Below are 18,598 nucleotides of genomic sequence, written 5' to 3'. Positions count from 1 at the left end.
TTTTGTCATCTGGCTTTGTCACTGTTATTAAATAGCAGAATAGTTTAACCATCTTCGTATTATTTGAACTTTGTATAGTTCCTCTCCTTATATTGCATGACCTGTTCCTACCATAAGGAGTTTACCATGTGGTTGAAAGTTGTGTATAGATTGTGAATGCTTTGCTTCCCCTTGAGCCTCGTGGTTAGTCATGAATATTTTCCTGATGCTTTCTGCAACTTTTTTTTTTAAAGTAACGAACAGTTCAAATGTGAAGCACAGTATATAAAAGGGCTAACTGGTTTTGAACCCATGGACAATTACATCTTGTTTGTGGCTTCTTTAAATGAATATATGAAAAAAATTAGTGGTCTTTTTGATATATTAAGGGCAGATGTTCACCTGGTGCAAATTTTCATCGCTCCATTAAAGTCAATGGACCTACGACAACTTACATTAGCTGAACATCTCCCCTGAGGAACTGAATACGCTTTGAAAAGCTCTCATGTCCACCTAATGATGGGTCTGGTTCAGCTCTCTTTTAAATTAGTGGCAAAAACGTCACTGACTTCAGTGGATGCAGGATTGGGTCCTTATACACAGCTATGTATACGTATGCAGGCTGATCAATAATGGTAATATTACGAATGGTAATATTTTGACCTATTTGACCTTTTGCCCCATCATGAAGCATGCTGTCCTGCATTGTAATTAAATCATATTGTGTTGTAATATTGTTTAAAATTAAATCACGAAGCTGTAGTTAACTAACAGCATCATAGTGTGGAAAATTGTTTTGCAAAACCATAAAACAATTCAGGAAGAGTACATTTTATTTGTTTGTTTTTAGCCCTTTGCACCTTTTTTGTTATGGTATATGTGGCTATAAAAATGTATACAGGTGTATGTGGGTATTTATATAAATATGCATATCTCATTGTGTATACATGTATGCATATATATGATAAGAAAGGATATGTAATGTCCTAGAGCCTTAGAGTGTATGGCTTGAGATTATTGGCATGCTAAAAAAATTGAAATAAATAAAACTGCTTGTTTTTGCAACTTTATAGTTTACACTACAATGTGAACTTTATACAGCAAAGCATGTTGTTACAGAAGATGTCGTCCAACTTTAAATGTTAAAATTGACAGTTCCAAAACAAACAAACAAAATTCTTTAAATGGTACCCAAATTTACTATTTCATCCAAAAAAAAAATAAGATTAAAAACACAGAAAAACACGGAGGCTAAATTTACCTCTTCACTTGTTGAAAACAAATATTAATGTTTACTGCATTTTTTGTTAGCATCCAATTATTATGCAAGCAAATACATCAATTGTAAATAATCTAACGTTGGATTTTTTTGCTTGTCAATGGCAAGAAGAGAGATTCTCACCAGAATGTTAAATAAAAATACAACCTTATGTCACACAGTTAGAAATAGCTTTACATGTAGATACAGACATACAAATGGTTGTTTAAGACCATTAAGAATGTATTTGATGCCTCACAATAATAACAGCATATCCCTGTGCTCTGAACAGGGGATATTCATAGCTATACTTTTTTAGTAATACATGTTGAATGGCCTGCTCTGCCTATTTACCCCCTGGATATGATTTGTTAGGGTTGCTGAGTGACCATAGCTCCCATTTTAAATCATTGTGTGTGGTGAGTGGGGAGGGTGTGAGTGTGGGTGGGTGTGTATACACACTTTTATATAAAAGCTATATATATACACAGTGTGCACTTTAATGTCTGTATTTGTGCATCTTGATTATATTCACATTTCAATCACCTTCAGCAGTAAAGTATTAAAAAAAGTACTGTATTCATATGCATACCCATTGTCTGATGTGTTGAAATGTAGAGGTAATTAGTTGTGGTTTTCCCTGAATACGCTGTATTGAGTTTAAACTCTCTCTAGTGAAAGATGAACTAAAACCATTTCTGGTAAGGGCTCTTTTTATTAGTTGCTCCATAGTACTGTAAATACTGACACATTAATCACAAAACAAGTTAAAGGTTTTCACAAAGAGCTCCATATGGCCTTTTTTCAAAGAAAAGAGCTTGGATATTTTCTTCTCAAATCTTCCATTTTTTTGTATTAATGTGCTTCAGGAAACCAGAAAAACTGTTGATTTATTAGCAAAACTTGTGAAACCTACAAAAATAAGTTCTGATTATTTGAAATAAAACAATCAGCTAAAGAAAATCACTTCCATTTTCTGCCATTGTTACATCATACTGTGTTGTACTTGTGTTTCATATTTGGCCATGTCATACCGGTTGCAGTTTGTTGTATTGCTAGATTTAACATTATCCTAAAATATTGTAAGTCATGTAATAAATAAATGGAAAAAACCCCATACACGATGTTCAGTGAGTTTATTTTGAAAATGTGAAAAGCAGGCTTCAAAATAATTCTCATGGTTATTATATATACATATTGGATGACATAGTTCAATTAATAGTTCAATTAATGTAAGCGTGTAGGATTCATGGATCCTAATAGGTTGCTTTAACTAGTGGATGCATTTCAGTAGCTTTTAAAATTTAAATTCTGGGCTCTAGTGTATAGAGGTAAAGAGTCCTCTAGGGAAGAATTTTGATTCTAATAGGTCCTTTGGAGACAGGAAATTTACCTGCCTAGAATTGCTTATGGGTGAATTTGTGAGCGTGTGACGGGATAGATTTGAAGTATGAAGTGAGAAATCAGTGTGCTGTACCGTAAGCAGTGTACCGGGTTTTGCTGTCAACTGAGCTTTAGCAGCACTCTTCCTAAGTCACCTAATTATTAGAAAAATGTGTCTGCAAAGAATGTTGAACTGTATTTGCTGTATTTTAAAATAAATACCTTGTTTCCCCAGCACACCTTTGCCCTCTTTCATTTATGTTTCCCTAGTTTATTTCTGGGGAAAAACTTAGCAACAGATGACATTCTATCTCCTGCTGGTTACTGTCGCTTCAACTCATTTTCAAGAGCTCTTACTCTATAGGTCTGTGAGACTGATACAAATTCCAGCTCAGTCCATGTCCTGATCATTGGGAAATTGGTCTGCCAGGTTCAAAACCATTTTTCCCTTAAAAATATTTGCGTTTTGCATTTTTATCAGTAATAAGGAGATGGCTACCAGCAGTAGCCTAATGAAGACAAAAATGAAGCTGTACTATATCAATAATTTAAAAGAGGGCACAAAATAACGTAAAGTTAGAATCATTTCCTAAAATGCTTAGGGGCATTGGGAGAGCTTTTAAAATTTAGCCCAGACAAATAGATGGGATTAAAAATAAAAAATTGACCACAGTGCAACATTTCTAATCTAATGGAAGAAATAGGAAACAGAAATCTGAGACTTTCTTAGAATTTCTTTTTCTTCTGTTTAATTAAAGATATAATGTCTATGTAACTTAAAAAAAAACACCTTTCACTATGCTACTGCATAAGTAACTTTTACATTAAATGCAATCTGGATATAGTAAAGTTATGTGGGCCAACTACCTAAAAGCATGAATCTGATATATATTTTGAAAAACATCCATCTTTCCTCAGGAGATGCCAGAGAATGAGTGAGGGTAGAGACTAAATTACAACTGATTCTTCAAAGCAGTGGTTCATCCAGCTCAGGTTTAAGATTATTACTTGAACACTAAATAGAAAACTGTTTTAGCCTTCCAGTATTGCGCTTGCCCTGTAGGCAAACAGGATACTTAGGCACTCCGATTCTATGGTGATGAGTGCAATACAAGAACCTATATAGAACAGAATACTTTAGTTTGCCATTTTTAGTTCTTTTCACCAGCATGATATTCCTGCAAACTTTCCCATCTCACTTTCACTCCCTTAATCCCTCAAGAAAAGAACAAAACGATTTCCTAAATGAAACATATAGATTATTGCTTGTGTTTGAACTGATCTCTTTGTATATCCTGAAGTGCATATATGAAAAATGTGTAGCTCTTCAAGCAGGATCTCATTTAAATTATGTGCCTCAAGACCCTATGTAGAATGTAGGACTATGGACAAAACTCATGCTTGCACACATTTCTTCTTCCCTTCTTTCCAGATGAAGGCAGCTTATTAATAAATGTAGATCTCATGTGTCAGTTTAGTGGTATATCCCAACTTGAAAAGAAAACAATTGCATCATTTCTCTTTCTTCACATTGAAGTCCATTGACTTCCACTCTTTCAGCACAAAGATTGTGGAGTTGATGTTTCTCCATTAAGTAATTTTTACTAGTCCTGTACTGTTTACTTGAGATTTTTTTTTCTTCTCATCTGTATATGCCAAAAAAATGTAACTGATTAAACAAAGGAAAATAAAGAACATTTTTCACTGGATAGAGAGAGGGCAATAGAACTTTGTCTAATCCTTGGCTTCTGTCTAGGCTGTAATAAATACAACTGAGTTTCTTCTTCAAAAATGGTACCAAAAAGTAGTATTAATTTTACTTTTTGTTGCTGAATATTTTACCCTCTGCATAGCCTTTTAAAAAAATTTCCTGCTCTTGAAATATTCCCAGTGTACGTTATTCTCCGTTCTTATTGGTTTTACGACAGTGAAACTTCAGTGGAATTAGGTGAGCAGAATCAGGCTCTTAATCTCATTTCTACACTGTTCTGTTGCTCTTATTTTGTCACTAAACATGATGACCATTAGACAAGGGAATGGGCTTCCAAGGGAAATGGTGGAGGATTAAGATAATTTAATAACCTGAATAATTTATAACTGAACCAAACACACATGGGTCACAATATTGCATAGGCGAGGAGATTGGCACGTTTGCCTAACTGGTTTCTTTAGTTTCTAGGAATCTCTGTTGATATATTTCCTGGTGTATTCAAACACACACTACTGAAATGTTTAGCCTTTCCCCTTACCATGTTTGTAAAATTCTGGGTAATTCTTGGATATGCTATAATAATTTAAAGCATTCACTTACGATGTGCCTCAACACTGTGCCTGATCTACACTTTGTGTACTCATTTTACTCTGTTTCAGTAACACCCTTTTAAAAGAACACAACTCTGCATGTGTTCCAAACTCAGCTTTACATCTGTGTGGATTTCTGTTACTGACATTTCATCCACATGCTTCCTTCACATTAGCAAAATACAAAGGAATCTATTGTCTAAAGACTTTGTAGACTTCATGTGCGCTAATAAAGATTCCGATAAATTGGAAAACGTAATCCAATGTTCCGTTTTCAAGATTTGGGAATCTGATATGCATTAACCTGCTTCCTAAACATACTTGTTATGGGTTTCCTTTCATAACTGCTTCATATCAATAGTCCACAAAAATAATTCCCTTTGTTGTGTGGGACTGTGATGGAAGATGAGTTTTGGATCAAGGTGTATGTAGGAAGAGGAGAATCCTCAGATTTATAGAATACTTTACCATACTCTTGTCCTTGAATTTGAGGAATGGCAGTTGAAGTACACCCTTTAAATATTTACAAAACAGTTGCTGAATAAATCTCTCAGTAAAACATGGTTGAAACTCTATAGTGCTAATCTTCCCATTCACATCAATAAGAAGTGTGGTATGTTGACCATCTGTTACGTGAACCCGAATAGGATCTGAAATACCTACACCAAAGACCTGATCTTTTTATGCCATTGCTTTTATGTAGGTGTGTCATAAAAGCATCCAGGTGTCAGCAACCTGTGCAACTGGTCCCTGTTAAATCTGCTTAGAGGTGATGACATTTCAAGTGCCTCAAGATCTCTTACAATTAAAACAGCTAATTGCATTACGGTCTGTAGTTGAAAATATCTTGCTCTTGCACAGGGTTTTTTCCTCTGCAATAATCCTAATGGGATCCACAGCTGTTAGGGCTACCATATGTACAACAAAGAACTGCATCAGGATTAGCAAGCCAACTGGAAGAAACACCAAGCCCCTCAAGGCAATGGGGCTCAGAGGGCTTTCAGCTTGGTGAGGAAAATGAGCTAAATAAAGTCTAAATGAACTCTGAGGTCCTTCTAGCTTACAAAACAATGAATGAATAAATAAATAAATGCCTTTATATAATTCCAGGGAACTGAAATACACAATAAAATCAAGCTGTTTGTGACTCTTCTACCTAGTAACCTCGTCTGCATAGCAGATGAGACGCTCTGTGTGTGGGGATTGTGACTATAGACATGTACATACAATTCCTGAACTTTATTAATATTATTTTTTTAGATCTGTTTAATACAATTGGAGGGCTTTCTTAAATGTGATGTAGAGGGCATTCCTTCATGGTTTCTGTGGTCTGGCAGTCTTCAAAATAATTCATTAACACTACCTTCATTTTACACTCTAGTCCATACCCACTTGTTTTATGTGCACAACTCTCACTGCTGTCAGTGGGTGCTTTTTGTGCAGACCTATGGTAGAGTACATAGCAGTAATGCATCATTTTGGTGCCCAGGTTTTATTTATTTGTGTATAATATGGAGTCTTCCTGCTCTCATGTGTTGATCTAAATATAATGTCTATAAGAGAGTTGGAGGCTTTAAAAATAGTCTCATATTAAAGCTGTTTTCTGCTAAAATTTACAGAAACCAACATTCTCATCTCTGATTGACTAGAGTTAGGTTCCTAAATCCATATTTAGGCACCCAAAGATGACCCTTATTTAGCTAAGCGGTTAAGTACATGCTTAGCCTCACACATGTCAATTGGGACTATTTGTGTTTAAAGTTAAAGCATATGTTTCAGTGATTTTGTCTGATTTTCAGAACTGAGCACCTACAAATCCCAGTGGGACCTCAGAAGCTCTGAAAAATCAGGTGCTCTTGCATAAATGAGACTAAATTTACACATACAGGTTGAGAAAATTTGTCCACAAAGTAATGTCTCAACTTTAATCTCTCTCCCATTTTCACTCTAGGAGTAAGAGCAGTAGGTCAGCAGTCTGAAGAGATAATCAAAGTGTTAAAGAAGATGCTGTGGTGTATAATCAGTAGTGTTAGAGGTACCATCTGCTGTAAAGATTCATCTCACCATTTAACATGCAAAAACTGTATGCAGTAACCATTTGGTAATTTGTCAAAATACTAACGCTTTCAACAGTCCTGGGCTATAACACTTCGGAGTTTTTAAAGATCATTTCATGACTGCATATACATCATATACTGAACATATTTAAATGATAGACCCCTTAAGAAAACAGAGTGGAATGGCAGAAGCAATCATAATTTGGATATGCTGTCATAGGAGAGTTAAGAGAAGGACCAGAAAAAATAGTGAAAGCTATTCACTATATGTTCTTCCCAGTAGAAGTGTAAAACAAAATTTTTACTTTTTATCATCATTCTGTGCTATACACCTGGAATATTTCCTCCTGCCTTGAGAATTCATCGAGTTATGCTGTATGCTTATTACTTGTTATCCCTCTGCACTGTCATTTGCAAATGTTTGTGAGGTAAGTTTTCACTGTAATATCTAGCAGAGTTTAAATATAGGTAGTTAACACTTGTCCTATGCCTGCAGCAAGGGCAGAAATGCCTCAGTGAACAGTATAAAGCCACTCAGTGCACACTTCTGTCATTAAGAGGCAGAAAATGTAGTCCAAAAGCTGATGAGTGAAGTTTTAATCCTAGTCAAAGCTCAAAGGAAGTGGTCACACCAATGAAAAGAATGAGTTTGTGATGATTAAAAGAAAAGACAAAGAAATTCTTAGGCATGGAATGTGTAAATAATGAGGTTTATTTAAAGAAAAATAGGTCAAAATGAATGGCTAAATCCACTGATCTCAATTTAGTGTGGGAGAAATTAAAATTTAGCCTGCAAATACAAATAAACTCGAGCATTCTGGCCAGATTCTAGCTCTAGTAATTGCATCCTGTCTAGCTCAGTACTGCACTGAAGTTTCAAGCGGATATAGCATTGTTCTTCATATCCTGCCCCAAACAGTTGCTCTGTTCTACCCTAAAGTGACTTTTATTTCTTTGGTGTATGAAATGATTCCTCTAAATAGTTTGTTTTTCCAGTTAACTTCGTAGCATTTATTCATCGACTGCTAACACTTCCACATTTCCAGACCTCCCAAGACTGTTTTCAGTATCTTCCAAATATAGAGAAAGATATGATCCAGTCCCTGCCCCTAAGAGATTACAATGTAAATTACGAACAGTACAGTCTCACTCTACATGATATGTAACTTGGAGGCAAACTACAAATAATATAGCACTTTGGAATCTTTCTGCATGAAAAGTGCTTTATAAACACAAGATAGTATTATCACATGATTGTTATAATTAAATAAAGACCTCTTTCTAACTCAAGTTACCCCATGAAAATATACAGTAATGCCCATTTGTGGCTTTAAGTTTAAAGTTCTGCCGTTACATTTGTAGATTTTTTCAGTTTGCAGATGGTGTTTCTCTGGCTGGGACATTATTTAATCATTAGTAAGAGAGATGCAGCACAGAATAAGAGGTCTCTGGAAAATAAGCATATATGTGGTAATGTTGTTTTGTTTTTCTCCCTATATGACAAAAATATACTTGCCTGTTCTAGGACCTTTCTGGGGAGGCTTTCACCAAATGGGTCCTTGCAGAAAAGAGTGAACCTGGTTCTAACAAAATAGATATCAGTCATAATTGGCATTTTGGTGTTGGTATTAGCTGGGTTAAAAAGTCAAGACAACTAACTACTGGAAACTTCCTGCCAACAGAGAGTACCCCAATTTGGTGACTTCTCACATTTCAGCCACAAAAATGTGTACTCGGTGTAGAACCTTTCTACACTTGTTTTTCAATGGAAGGTGCATAGAAGCTGAACTGCACAAAATGAAGTAGGGAAATCTCCAGTAACAAGGGGGAATAAAAAGAATTCGATGAGCAGAAAAATCTAACTTTTGATAAACATCCTATAGGCTCTTTTCAAGGGGTGAATGGATGTTTTCCATGGAAATACTAAACTCCCTTTTGGGACTTCTGTCCAGTAATGACGTGTGGAGACACAAGTGCACTTTAACAATCATTTCTGTCTTCCTTTGTCTTTCTCCATTTCCAGAGCTCCCAACACAGTGGCTCCTCTACCTCATTAGCATCCACCAAAGTTTGCAGCTCCATGGATGAAAATGATGGACCTGGAGAAGGTAAAAGAGACTGCTTTGATGATAGAAGGTTGTTGACATTTCAAAACAGTGATAGCCAGCATCTATACGGGAAACGAGTTGCTATTCATGCTGAAGAGAGTGAAGAGTTGTAGGGATGACTGAGTCTACCTTGAGAGGGTTACCAGGTTTACTGAACTGGTTGAATCATGGATTCTATGCTAGCATGATGTTTGCCCTTCATCCAGAATAGCATTATTCAAGCATTTCAGTTCCACTGTCTTCTCTGGTACTGACCCTACAGATTGCAGAACAGCTCCCAGAAGCAGTGGATTCTGGAATGTTTTGAAAGGCCACCAGTACAATATGGGACAATAATAGCAGAACTAGTTGAACAGTTTCCTCATTGGTGCGAAATGGGTTCAAACAGAAATGGTTTAGACCAACCCAGTTCTGAAATGTGAAAGCTTTTTCTACTCCACCCACATTGTAGAATGCTTGTGAATTATTTACAGCGCTTTTGTGTGTGGACACAAAGTGTGAAGAAAGTCAAAGTTGATAATCACGGTGGTCCCTTCTGGGCTTAAAATCTATGAAATACTGGCCCTTTTGAAGTTAGTGAGAGTTTTGCCATTGACTTCAATAGGATCAGGATTTCACCCAAAGTGTGACAGAAGCACTGGGGATTAAACTGGTTGTAATGTAGAGAAGGCCCAACTGCCACTTTAATGGCCCATCTCTTTAAAAAAAAATCTGATTTTATAAAATTTTTAGATCATGGGATGAGGATGATGGTGGTTTATTATTACTGATTGTTGCCTGACATACTCATTTTATTTACAAGTACTCCCACTTGAGTACTTTGTGGGCTGTGTGTTTAATTGTTTTACTGTGACGTATATCTTTTAAAAAAATGACAAGAGCACCCTCTAAAGCTGAAAAATAAAAGGAACCCAGGGTGATAAAATGGTGAAAAGTTAGAAGGAAAGGTAATAAATGCAGGGGCAACTAAAATAGAGTAACTTCTAGAATAATTCTTATATTAAGGTTTTTTAAAAGGAGGAGGTGATGGAATGAGAGGGATGTAATTTTGACCAAAGTTCCAAACTCTTGGAAGTAGCACAGCAAAGGTCTAGTAACCTACCCATTTAAGAGGAGAGTTGGAACCTTTAATCCGCAGTTGTTCATATGAAACTGAACTCCCCTGATGTATGAAGATTCTGCAAGGTCATCATTCCTGCTGGGGATGTCACATATTTCCTTCCTTTCGTTTCATATATAAGGGCAATATGCTTAACATTTCACAGCCTATAAAGAGACCTGTTCCTTGTTTCAAGGAGTTTAGAATCCGGCATAGACAAAACAGTTCAGACGTACATTGGTATGTTGTATGCGGACCTGAGTTCAAGGTGGCATAGGATGAGGGTTTTGATACAATGTAAATTGATTTGACATTTAATTAGAAAATAAAAGCAACAATTAGAGGACAGTTGTATGTAAAATAATAACTCCTGTTTGATACCCCTTCAATCTATAAAATTACTTTGCACAGACAGTATCTCAAATACCCTGTCCTAGCCTTTCTTTGATAAAAAGCGTAGCGTATGACCAGGATCTTTACCAAAACGAACATAGTGTGCCTGAAATAAATTAATCTGAATAGCTGAACAGCACCGTGCACTGGAGTGTTCCATTCACGTGTAACTACTTTTTTAGGAAGCATGCATAATCACATTGGGCTTTCATAGAAAAATGACAGCTCCAGCGAGATGAATATCCTCGCAGCATGCTAGTGATTAAGATGTGGCGACTCAGGGTAGCCTATACTCTGGGGCTATCGTTCCAACAGAGAGACACACGTATCCCTGTACCATTTGTGATTTAAGGTGAAAAACACAAAAGTCACAGCATTTCAATCTTAACACCACAGTGGAAAACATGTGGGTTTTTTGCCAAATAGTCTCACACTTTGTATTCTGTTGTGTGAAATCTAATTAATATTTACTGCCTTAAAGCGTGTAAATTTAAGAGTCACTGTTTTAAAAGGCTTTTTAGGTATTAGTATATACCCGGTATATTTATATGGTCCAAAGGTGGTTGGTTTAGATTAAAGTCCATAGTCCCCGCTTTTGGAAGCATTAGTAGGCATTGGTAAACTGCTGTTTCAAATGTATTTCAAGAATAAAGGTGCATTAATAGGCACTAAAGTAACAGGAACTACAAACCTTTTCTGTGTGTAGACACTGTGTGTAACACAATTTTATCTAAACATCTGGTGCCCAGGTTGCATGTGAAGGTGATATAATTGAGAACATTTGTTTAAAAACTAAATATTTAATATTGAGGGGAAAATAGCACTTAACACATGGGGAATTTTATGGATGTCTCATTTTACAGGATGTAATAAAATAAGTGCTTGAGTGTTAGATTTTTGGTACGTATATTTAATCATACTATGTCAAGCAGCTCTAACCCTTATCAAAGGGCTCAACTACGTTTGTGGAGACCACAAAGGCCCTTTCATATTTAAAAAATACAATTTCAGTTTTACAGTGTGAATATGTTGCAATAGGTACTGTAAGTTGTGTAAACCTTGAATGTCTGAGTCTACAGCCCATAGGTTTTATTTTTCATCATTTGATCTGTGTGAAACCTATTGAGTATATTCAATGTCATCAGCATGGTTTTGCTATATACTAAATGAGATATTGATTCTGAATGGTTTCCATTGGACCTAAAGTGCATGTTATGTGCAACATCTGCATTTCCTTCTCTACCAATAAAAATGCACTAATGATTTTTTCAGAAGTGTTGGAGGAAGGCTTCCAGGTTCCAGCATCAATAGCAGAAAGATATAAAGTTGGAAGGACTATAGGAGATGGAAATTTTGCTATTGTAAAGGAGTGTATAGAAAGGTGAGAAGGATTATTTGCTTATTACTGTAAAAGCAATCATTAATATAATGCTTTTCCTAGATCATATCTTTATTTGCAGACTGTGGGACCTGTGGAATAAGGTAATATCTCAGTGCCAGATGGAAAAAATGGAAAAACTAGTCTAATAACCTGTGCTGTGAAAAAAGGGGCAGTTCCAAGGGACAATCTATAACTTTCATGCTTTGGGTTTTTTTTATATATCCCCTCCCCGCCCATCCCCGTGCTCAGCACAATTCTACCAGGGTTCTCAGTGTTCTAAAATAAGGTATTTGAAACTATTTTCTTGCAGTTTACTCTTCCAGCTTTCCTTTTTGACTGGTTAGAACAGACCTGAGAAGGATTCAAAGCTCTAGCATATGTGTTCATCATCTTTTTTCTGGAGAGCATTCTGTGCAAATACAGGAAAAATTAGAATGTGAAATTTGTGTGTGGGGCACTGTAAGGCACTGAAAACTAACTTTAGATGTCACTATGCCTTGAAGTCATGCTGACTGTCAGCATCACTTCCAGGTTATTCTTAATGAAACATGTGCCTCTGTGCTCTTCCTGCTTGTTTTGTATTACAATGTGGTGTCAGAGGTGGCTGGACCCAACTCCAGAGGACAAAGGGAAAGGAATAAAGGATGAGAGACTGACTGAAACTCATGTGCAACAAGAGGGGTGGGTGTGAGTTCCTCACCCCTAAACCCTGAAGTAGGCCGTGCTGCCACAGCCCCACTAAGAGGTGAGAGAGGAGAGAGAGAGGCATTGCTGAGAACCAAGAGAGTGTGGTGTAAAAGAAACACAGGGAGGAGGAGATGTCCACAACAGAAATTATTATGAAGCTTCTGATTTCTGATGATGGCAGTGCAGAGAATGGCGGAAAAAAGAGCCAGAGAAAGAGATGTCCACAATGAACAACAGAGCTGCCAATATCTGATCATGGGCGTTCGGAGAATGAGATTCCACATCCACTGCCACTACATCCTAATGAGGAGCAGTTTACGGAAGACTCCACGGTGGTTTCAGAAGCAAATTTAACATTTCGGCAAGTACAAACTTGGAAGCAAACCAAAAAAACTAGATCAAGAATAGGCTGGATGCAAACTAGAGTCTCCCTGGAAAGAAATTTGTCCCAGTCTTGGATTCAGATTGAATTGTCTCCATATACCAAACTAACAGCTATTGTGGAAGTCTGGAACCTTTCTCTCTACAGACTCAGGGTTCACATGGTACGTGGCCAAGACTATTTTGACACCTTTAGAGCTGCCTTTGAGAGAGGTTATGATGTTTGATGCAAATGATCTTTCAGATCAAACTCCAGAGTTGAAAGTGGCCTCTCATAGGAACACTGAGCTAGAAAATGTAGAAACCCAAGAAAAAGGAGAAAAGCAAAATTAAAGAGGGCACATATAAAGCCATATAGAAGAAAACAGGATAAGGTGAAAGAAAAGGGGAGGGGAAAAAGGCTCAGCTTAGAGTGCGAGAAAAGAAAAGGGCAAGTCTAAAATGAAAGAAATAGTAGATTAAAGAAGCTAGTAGATTATGCAGCAGAATAATACTGGGAGATTCTGAGAGTCTTCCCTGCCTTCAGTTAAAAATGTGTACTCATGCAATTTGGGGCTTTTCAGGTGTTTCTGAAGTTGAGAAGAAATGTGTTACAAGGAAATGATAGAACTAACTGTTGGTCTCACTACACACAGAAATAGTGCTACCATTTCCCAGTTATCTTTAGTAATATGTGGCACTGTCTGTATGGAATACCCTATAAGTGACTAGGGATTTTGTGGTCTGGTTATGCAGATCATCCCAAAAAAGTGCACACCTTCCTGCAGATATTGTTTGTGTTAAAGAGAAACTATCTGAGGAATGTTTTTGAGAGTTAAACCACAAATGTATTAGAACTGTTCCTTGTATCCCTCCACCTGTAAAGCTGGCTTGGTTACCATGAGTGTGAGTTCAGGGAAACAGAAACATTAAACTAATAAATGTAAAACACCTCCATAAAAACCTAAAATAGCATTTCTCGGCATACAAAAGCATAACTTTAAAGTTATCTCAGGCCCTGTAGGGCTGGGAGTGAATGCTGGGCAATGTTAGGGAGCTGAAGAAATTTCCTCTTCCCACTGGCATAAAACTCCTGTGTCTAGAACAGCCTTGGATCTCGGTTATGACTCTTTGATCTATTAAAAAAAACTTGTCACTGTACTAAGACTCAATCTTCGCCTTCCTGGGCCTTGAGTAAGATTTTACATGCAGTATTTATTACGTCTCTAATTTATCACATGCCTATCTCCCTCACATACATGGTGTGGGTGCAAAGGTTGGGGAGGGGGTGTATCCATAAAAAATCATGACCGTGATCCTGCATTCCTTGCACACCCAAATGCCCACTGGATTTTGTGAAAGCTTAGTGTGTGGAAGGACTGCAGCCCGTTATTTGGTTTAGGAAAATTTAATTAACAGGTCTAACAATATAGCCTATGATTAGTACATAATTGTAAACTTTTATACTGCAGTAATCTGAATTTTCTGCTTTGCACTGTACCTTTTTATTGTTCATTATAAGTGATACGTATATCGTCGCTTGCCTATCTGATTGTCTCTTTCTGGTCTGTTCTGAATGTCTGTTCTGAATGTTTACTTAATAGGTCTGTAAGACAGAGCAAATCAATGTTGCCAACAGTCTGTGGTTACACATCTTTTTAGAGGAAAGAATAAAAAGGATATTAATTTACATGATCCTAGCCTTTTATTTTCTTTTAAAAAATATATGATGCCCCAAATCAAAGAGTCGCCAGAGTTGTCATCTGCTTGTTACATATTTGCTGTATCATGTATGCAATTTGTCCAGCAGTATGTTTTCAGACAAATTCATTTCTAATATATCAGATTTTGGAAATATCTTAATTTCCATGCTAGTTAATATTTCCAGTGTTTTGGAGCACATATAGTCTTACACAGAAAACAAAATCCATTAATATCCTTTTTTGTGACAGAAAGGAAGCTTTCCTGGGACAACTAAAGAGTCTGGTTCACTAGCTTTCAAGAAGAACATATTTTGCTGAGTTTTGGCCCCTTGCACCTGAGTTTCTGATGCTGTCCCTTCCACCTAAAAGATCGACATTGATACTGTAACTATCTGTCCCTTCTCAGGTTTGGGTGTGTCTACTCAGAATAAATGCATCCACATGAAGGCCACCTCAGGGTGAAGAATGGTCAGAGCTGTAGTTTGAAGCCCTCTAGTGGGGAAAACATAGATGTCAGGGTGATTTATTGCTAGTTTAAATTAAGGCTTTAACAGCAATGCTGTAGTTTTGAAGAGATGATCATTCAGAATAGCTTCTTTGGAAACTCTTAATTTGTATCCTAATTTATATCTTTCTTTGGGCCCTGCCGGCTTTCGAATCTGAATGTGATGAAGTATTTGTCACATTTTCCTTCTTTATAAACGTTCCCATTACAAAATTTGGGAAATTGGGGTATAATCTGCTGAACATGAACTCCCAGTGCAATGCTATGGCCAAAAAAGCTAATCCGATCCTGGGATGCGTAAGCGGGAATCTTGAGTAGGAATATAGAGGCTCTTTTACCTCTGTGTTTGGCACTGGTGTGACCATTGCTGGAACACTGTGTCCTGGTCTGGTGCCCACAATTCAGGATGGGTTGGAAGGGGGTTCAGAGAAGAGCCACAAGAATGATTAAGGATTACAAATATTTCTTATAGTGATAAACTCAAGGAGCTCCATCTATTTGTCTTAACAATGAGAGGATTAAGGAGTGACTTGATTATATATAAGTATCTACAGGGCGAACAAAGATTTAATAATGGGGCCCAGTCTAGCAGAGAGAGACAACATGATCCAATATCTGGAATTTGAAACTAGACAAATTCAGACTGGAAATAATGCGTACATTTTTAATAGTGAGAGTAATTAATCATTGGAACAATTTACCAAGGACTGTGATGGGTTCTCCATCACTGACCATTTTAAAATCAAGATATGATGTTTTTCTAAAAACATATGCTCTAGGAATTATTTTGGAGAAGTTCTATGGCCTGTGCTATGTAGGAGGTCAGACAATGATCACAATAGTTCCTTCTGGACTTGGACTTTATGAATTTTAAATTTAATGTTCTAGTATTATGCTGTTACAGATATATATCTGCACACTTCAGTATGGTGATTAAAGTGTCTAATTTCCGTAAAACAATATTTTCAATGCATGACTCATTAATGTCTCCCACTTTCCAGGCTGTGGACCCTTTTTTGGTGTTAGATAGCACATACATATGGCATTTCAATTTAACTATATTTCATTTGATGAAGAATAGAACAATTGCCATGTGAATTTCTGGTGCTGATTTTTCCTTTTTTTTAGACCACTGGTATTCTAAAGTAATTGCCCAAAGGCTGTGCAGTAGCACCATTGTAAACTGGATTACTTTGGATCTTGTTGTAAAATAAAGATACTTTTTATCAGAGTTGCTCACTGAATTACTCATTCTCCATTTCACTCAAGGGTAATTGAAGCTATGTGAATGGAGTTCCATGTTCTGTCCTTTCAGCCATCTGTATCAGAGTTGTAAATGGCATAAGAAAAGGATGTTAGTGTCTTTAGTTTGTCGAATAAACCTGATCTTTCCATATCACTAATTTGAAATAAGTGTCCATAGTATCAGCCGTAGTAGATATTGTTCTGTGCTAGGTGCTATCCAAACATCCCAAAAAAGGCAGAGTTCCTGCCCCAAAGAAGTTGAGTCGTAAAATCCTATCAGGTATGTGCTCTTGTTGCAATAATTCTCTTGGTCTATTGCTATCAATACAAAGAAATGTTAACATTTGTATCCCCAGAGCCATTGTTGTTCCAGATTTTGTCCTGTTAAAATCAGCGACCTTAAACTCGGCAGGTCTACCGTGTAGTTACCACATCCTTTAAAAAAATATTCAGATGATATCCTTTTTCATCTCAGCAGTTATGGATACTGTGCTTGAATGGCAAACATAATATCCATTGGGAAACTTTCATTGCAATTAAATGTTTATTTTTTCTTTCATCTTTTCTCAGGTCAACTGGTAGAGAATATGCTCTGAAAATCATAAAGAAAAGTAAATGTAGAGGAAAAGTAAGTATGAGAGCTCAAATAAGGACTATAAATGTTTCCAACAAAACATTTTTCTGTGAGATTGACATCCTGTTTTGACAGCTAAGATCAGTTTGGGAAGTTGTTGGTGTTCGAATTCTTCCTGGCCAATGGCAGAATTTTCACAGTTAAGGGCATTTGCCTTTGGAATTTTCTGCCCTTGGCAGGCCATCAGAGCACAAGTCTAGCAGCCTGCAGAATACAATGCGAAATGTATTTACTTGGTTCAGTATTTGGCTAACTGTGTGTGTTTTTGCTTTAACTACTGTCATTAAAGCAAGTAGCTGCCAGATTGCTAAATGCTATAAAAAGAGTAAAATAGAAGTAGTAATCATATATAGTAAATACTATACTAACTGAATTGCTGCTGTTTTTTATAGTTCTTTACCAAGTGCTTTCTGGGAATATAGAACCATATTTATAACTGCTCAAAAATATGTTTTGTATTAGAAAATTTTCTAAGAAGTTTCAGTGACTTTTCTTTTCCCACATTTCATTTTCTGTGGTCTCATCTCTGACCTTGACTCAATCACCACAATGATGCTGTTTCCAGACGTTTTCTACATTGCCTAAAAAACAATGTTTGTGACTTTCATGGATTCTTTGGAAGATTTGAAAGTCCCAAGAGCCTCTGAACTCTCCCTCATGCATTTGGGGGGTAGAGAGGGTAGGGTTTTTTCACCAATATGTATTCATTTTAGATTTTTGTTCTGTGGCAGGAGCACATGATCCAGAATGAGGTATCTATTTTAAGAAGGGTCAAACATCCCAATATTGTTCTTCTGATTGAGGAGATGGACATGCCAACTGAGTTGTACCTTGTCATGGAGCTTGTAAAGGTGCGTATTGTGGAGGAGCTCACGCACATACCTGAACCCAATTCAAGACTTTATCAGCACCTTCAGACATTTTGCTTAAGCAGCTGTAACCATAGTACATTATAAAACTCACTAAAATGCCCGTTGCTTTTATCCTAAAGACTTACAATAACATATGACAAGAGATGTGTGTTCTATACTCTTGCTGTTTGGGGACTCTCAAGCATGTTCATATTGTGGACCACATCCTAATAGTGTGTATTTTGTGGACACCTCACCTTCCATTTGTGATCACCTGGACCACTTTTCCTCACATGTGGCATCACACAACATTCCTGTGGTAACTGCAGCACTGCCTTACATGACAAACCGATATAAGAAAACAATTGAATTTTTAGCTCGTTTTAACACAATTTAGCTGCTAGCTCTGCTCATTTTCAGCTCTATGTGACCTGATAGTTTTTTGCAGAGCATGCCAGCAAGTGCTCAGTGGTCAGTATTTTGGGGGCCCATGATCCTGTTCACATGTTTCAAAAAGAATTTGGCCCCAGATTACACCAAGAGGCAAAACAAAAACACCCAATTAGAGCATTTGTATAAACATCATTATATTTTGATGAAACAAAGTAATATGGCCTTACATTTAAAATACATTACCTGTGTCATTTGTATCCA

The 18,598-nt window shown here is 36.8% G+C and overlaps 1 protein-coding gene across 4 annotated transcripts in view; it reads left to right on the top strand.

Annotated features, from left to right (window-relative positions):
- DCLK1 (doublecortin like kinase 1) overlaps positions 1 to 18,598 on the top strand; it is a 333,830-nt gene that overhangs the window by 269,192 nt on the left and 46,040 nt on the right. For all 4 annotated transcript variants that reach the window (XM_084631441.1, XM_084631440.1, XM_084631439.1 and 1 more), the window contains 4 exons: positions 9,002 to 9,086; positions 11,851 to 11,959; positions 17,030 to 17,087; positions 17,825 to 17,944. In XM_084631441.1, coding sequence (XP_084487567.1) covers positions 9,002 to 9,086; positions 11,851 to 11,959; positions 17,030 to 17,087; positions 17,825 to 17,944 — 372 coding nt within the window. The remainder of the gene's footprint in view (positions 1 to 9,001; positions 9,087 to 11,850; positions 11,960 to 17,029; positions 17,088 to 17,824; positions 17,945 to 18,598) is intronic.

The sequence above is a fragment of the Lepidochelys olivacea genome (assembly GCF_965140295.1).
Source record: "Lepidochelys olivacea isolate rLepOli2 genome assembly, chromosome: 1".
Taxonomy (NCBI): domain Eukaryota; kingdom Metazoa; phylum Chordata; order Testudines; family Cheloniidae; genus Lepidochelys; species Lepidochelys olivacea.
This window is presented reverse-complemented; position numbering and strand designations above follow the sequence as displayed.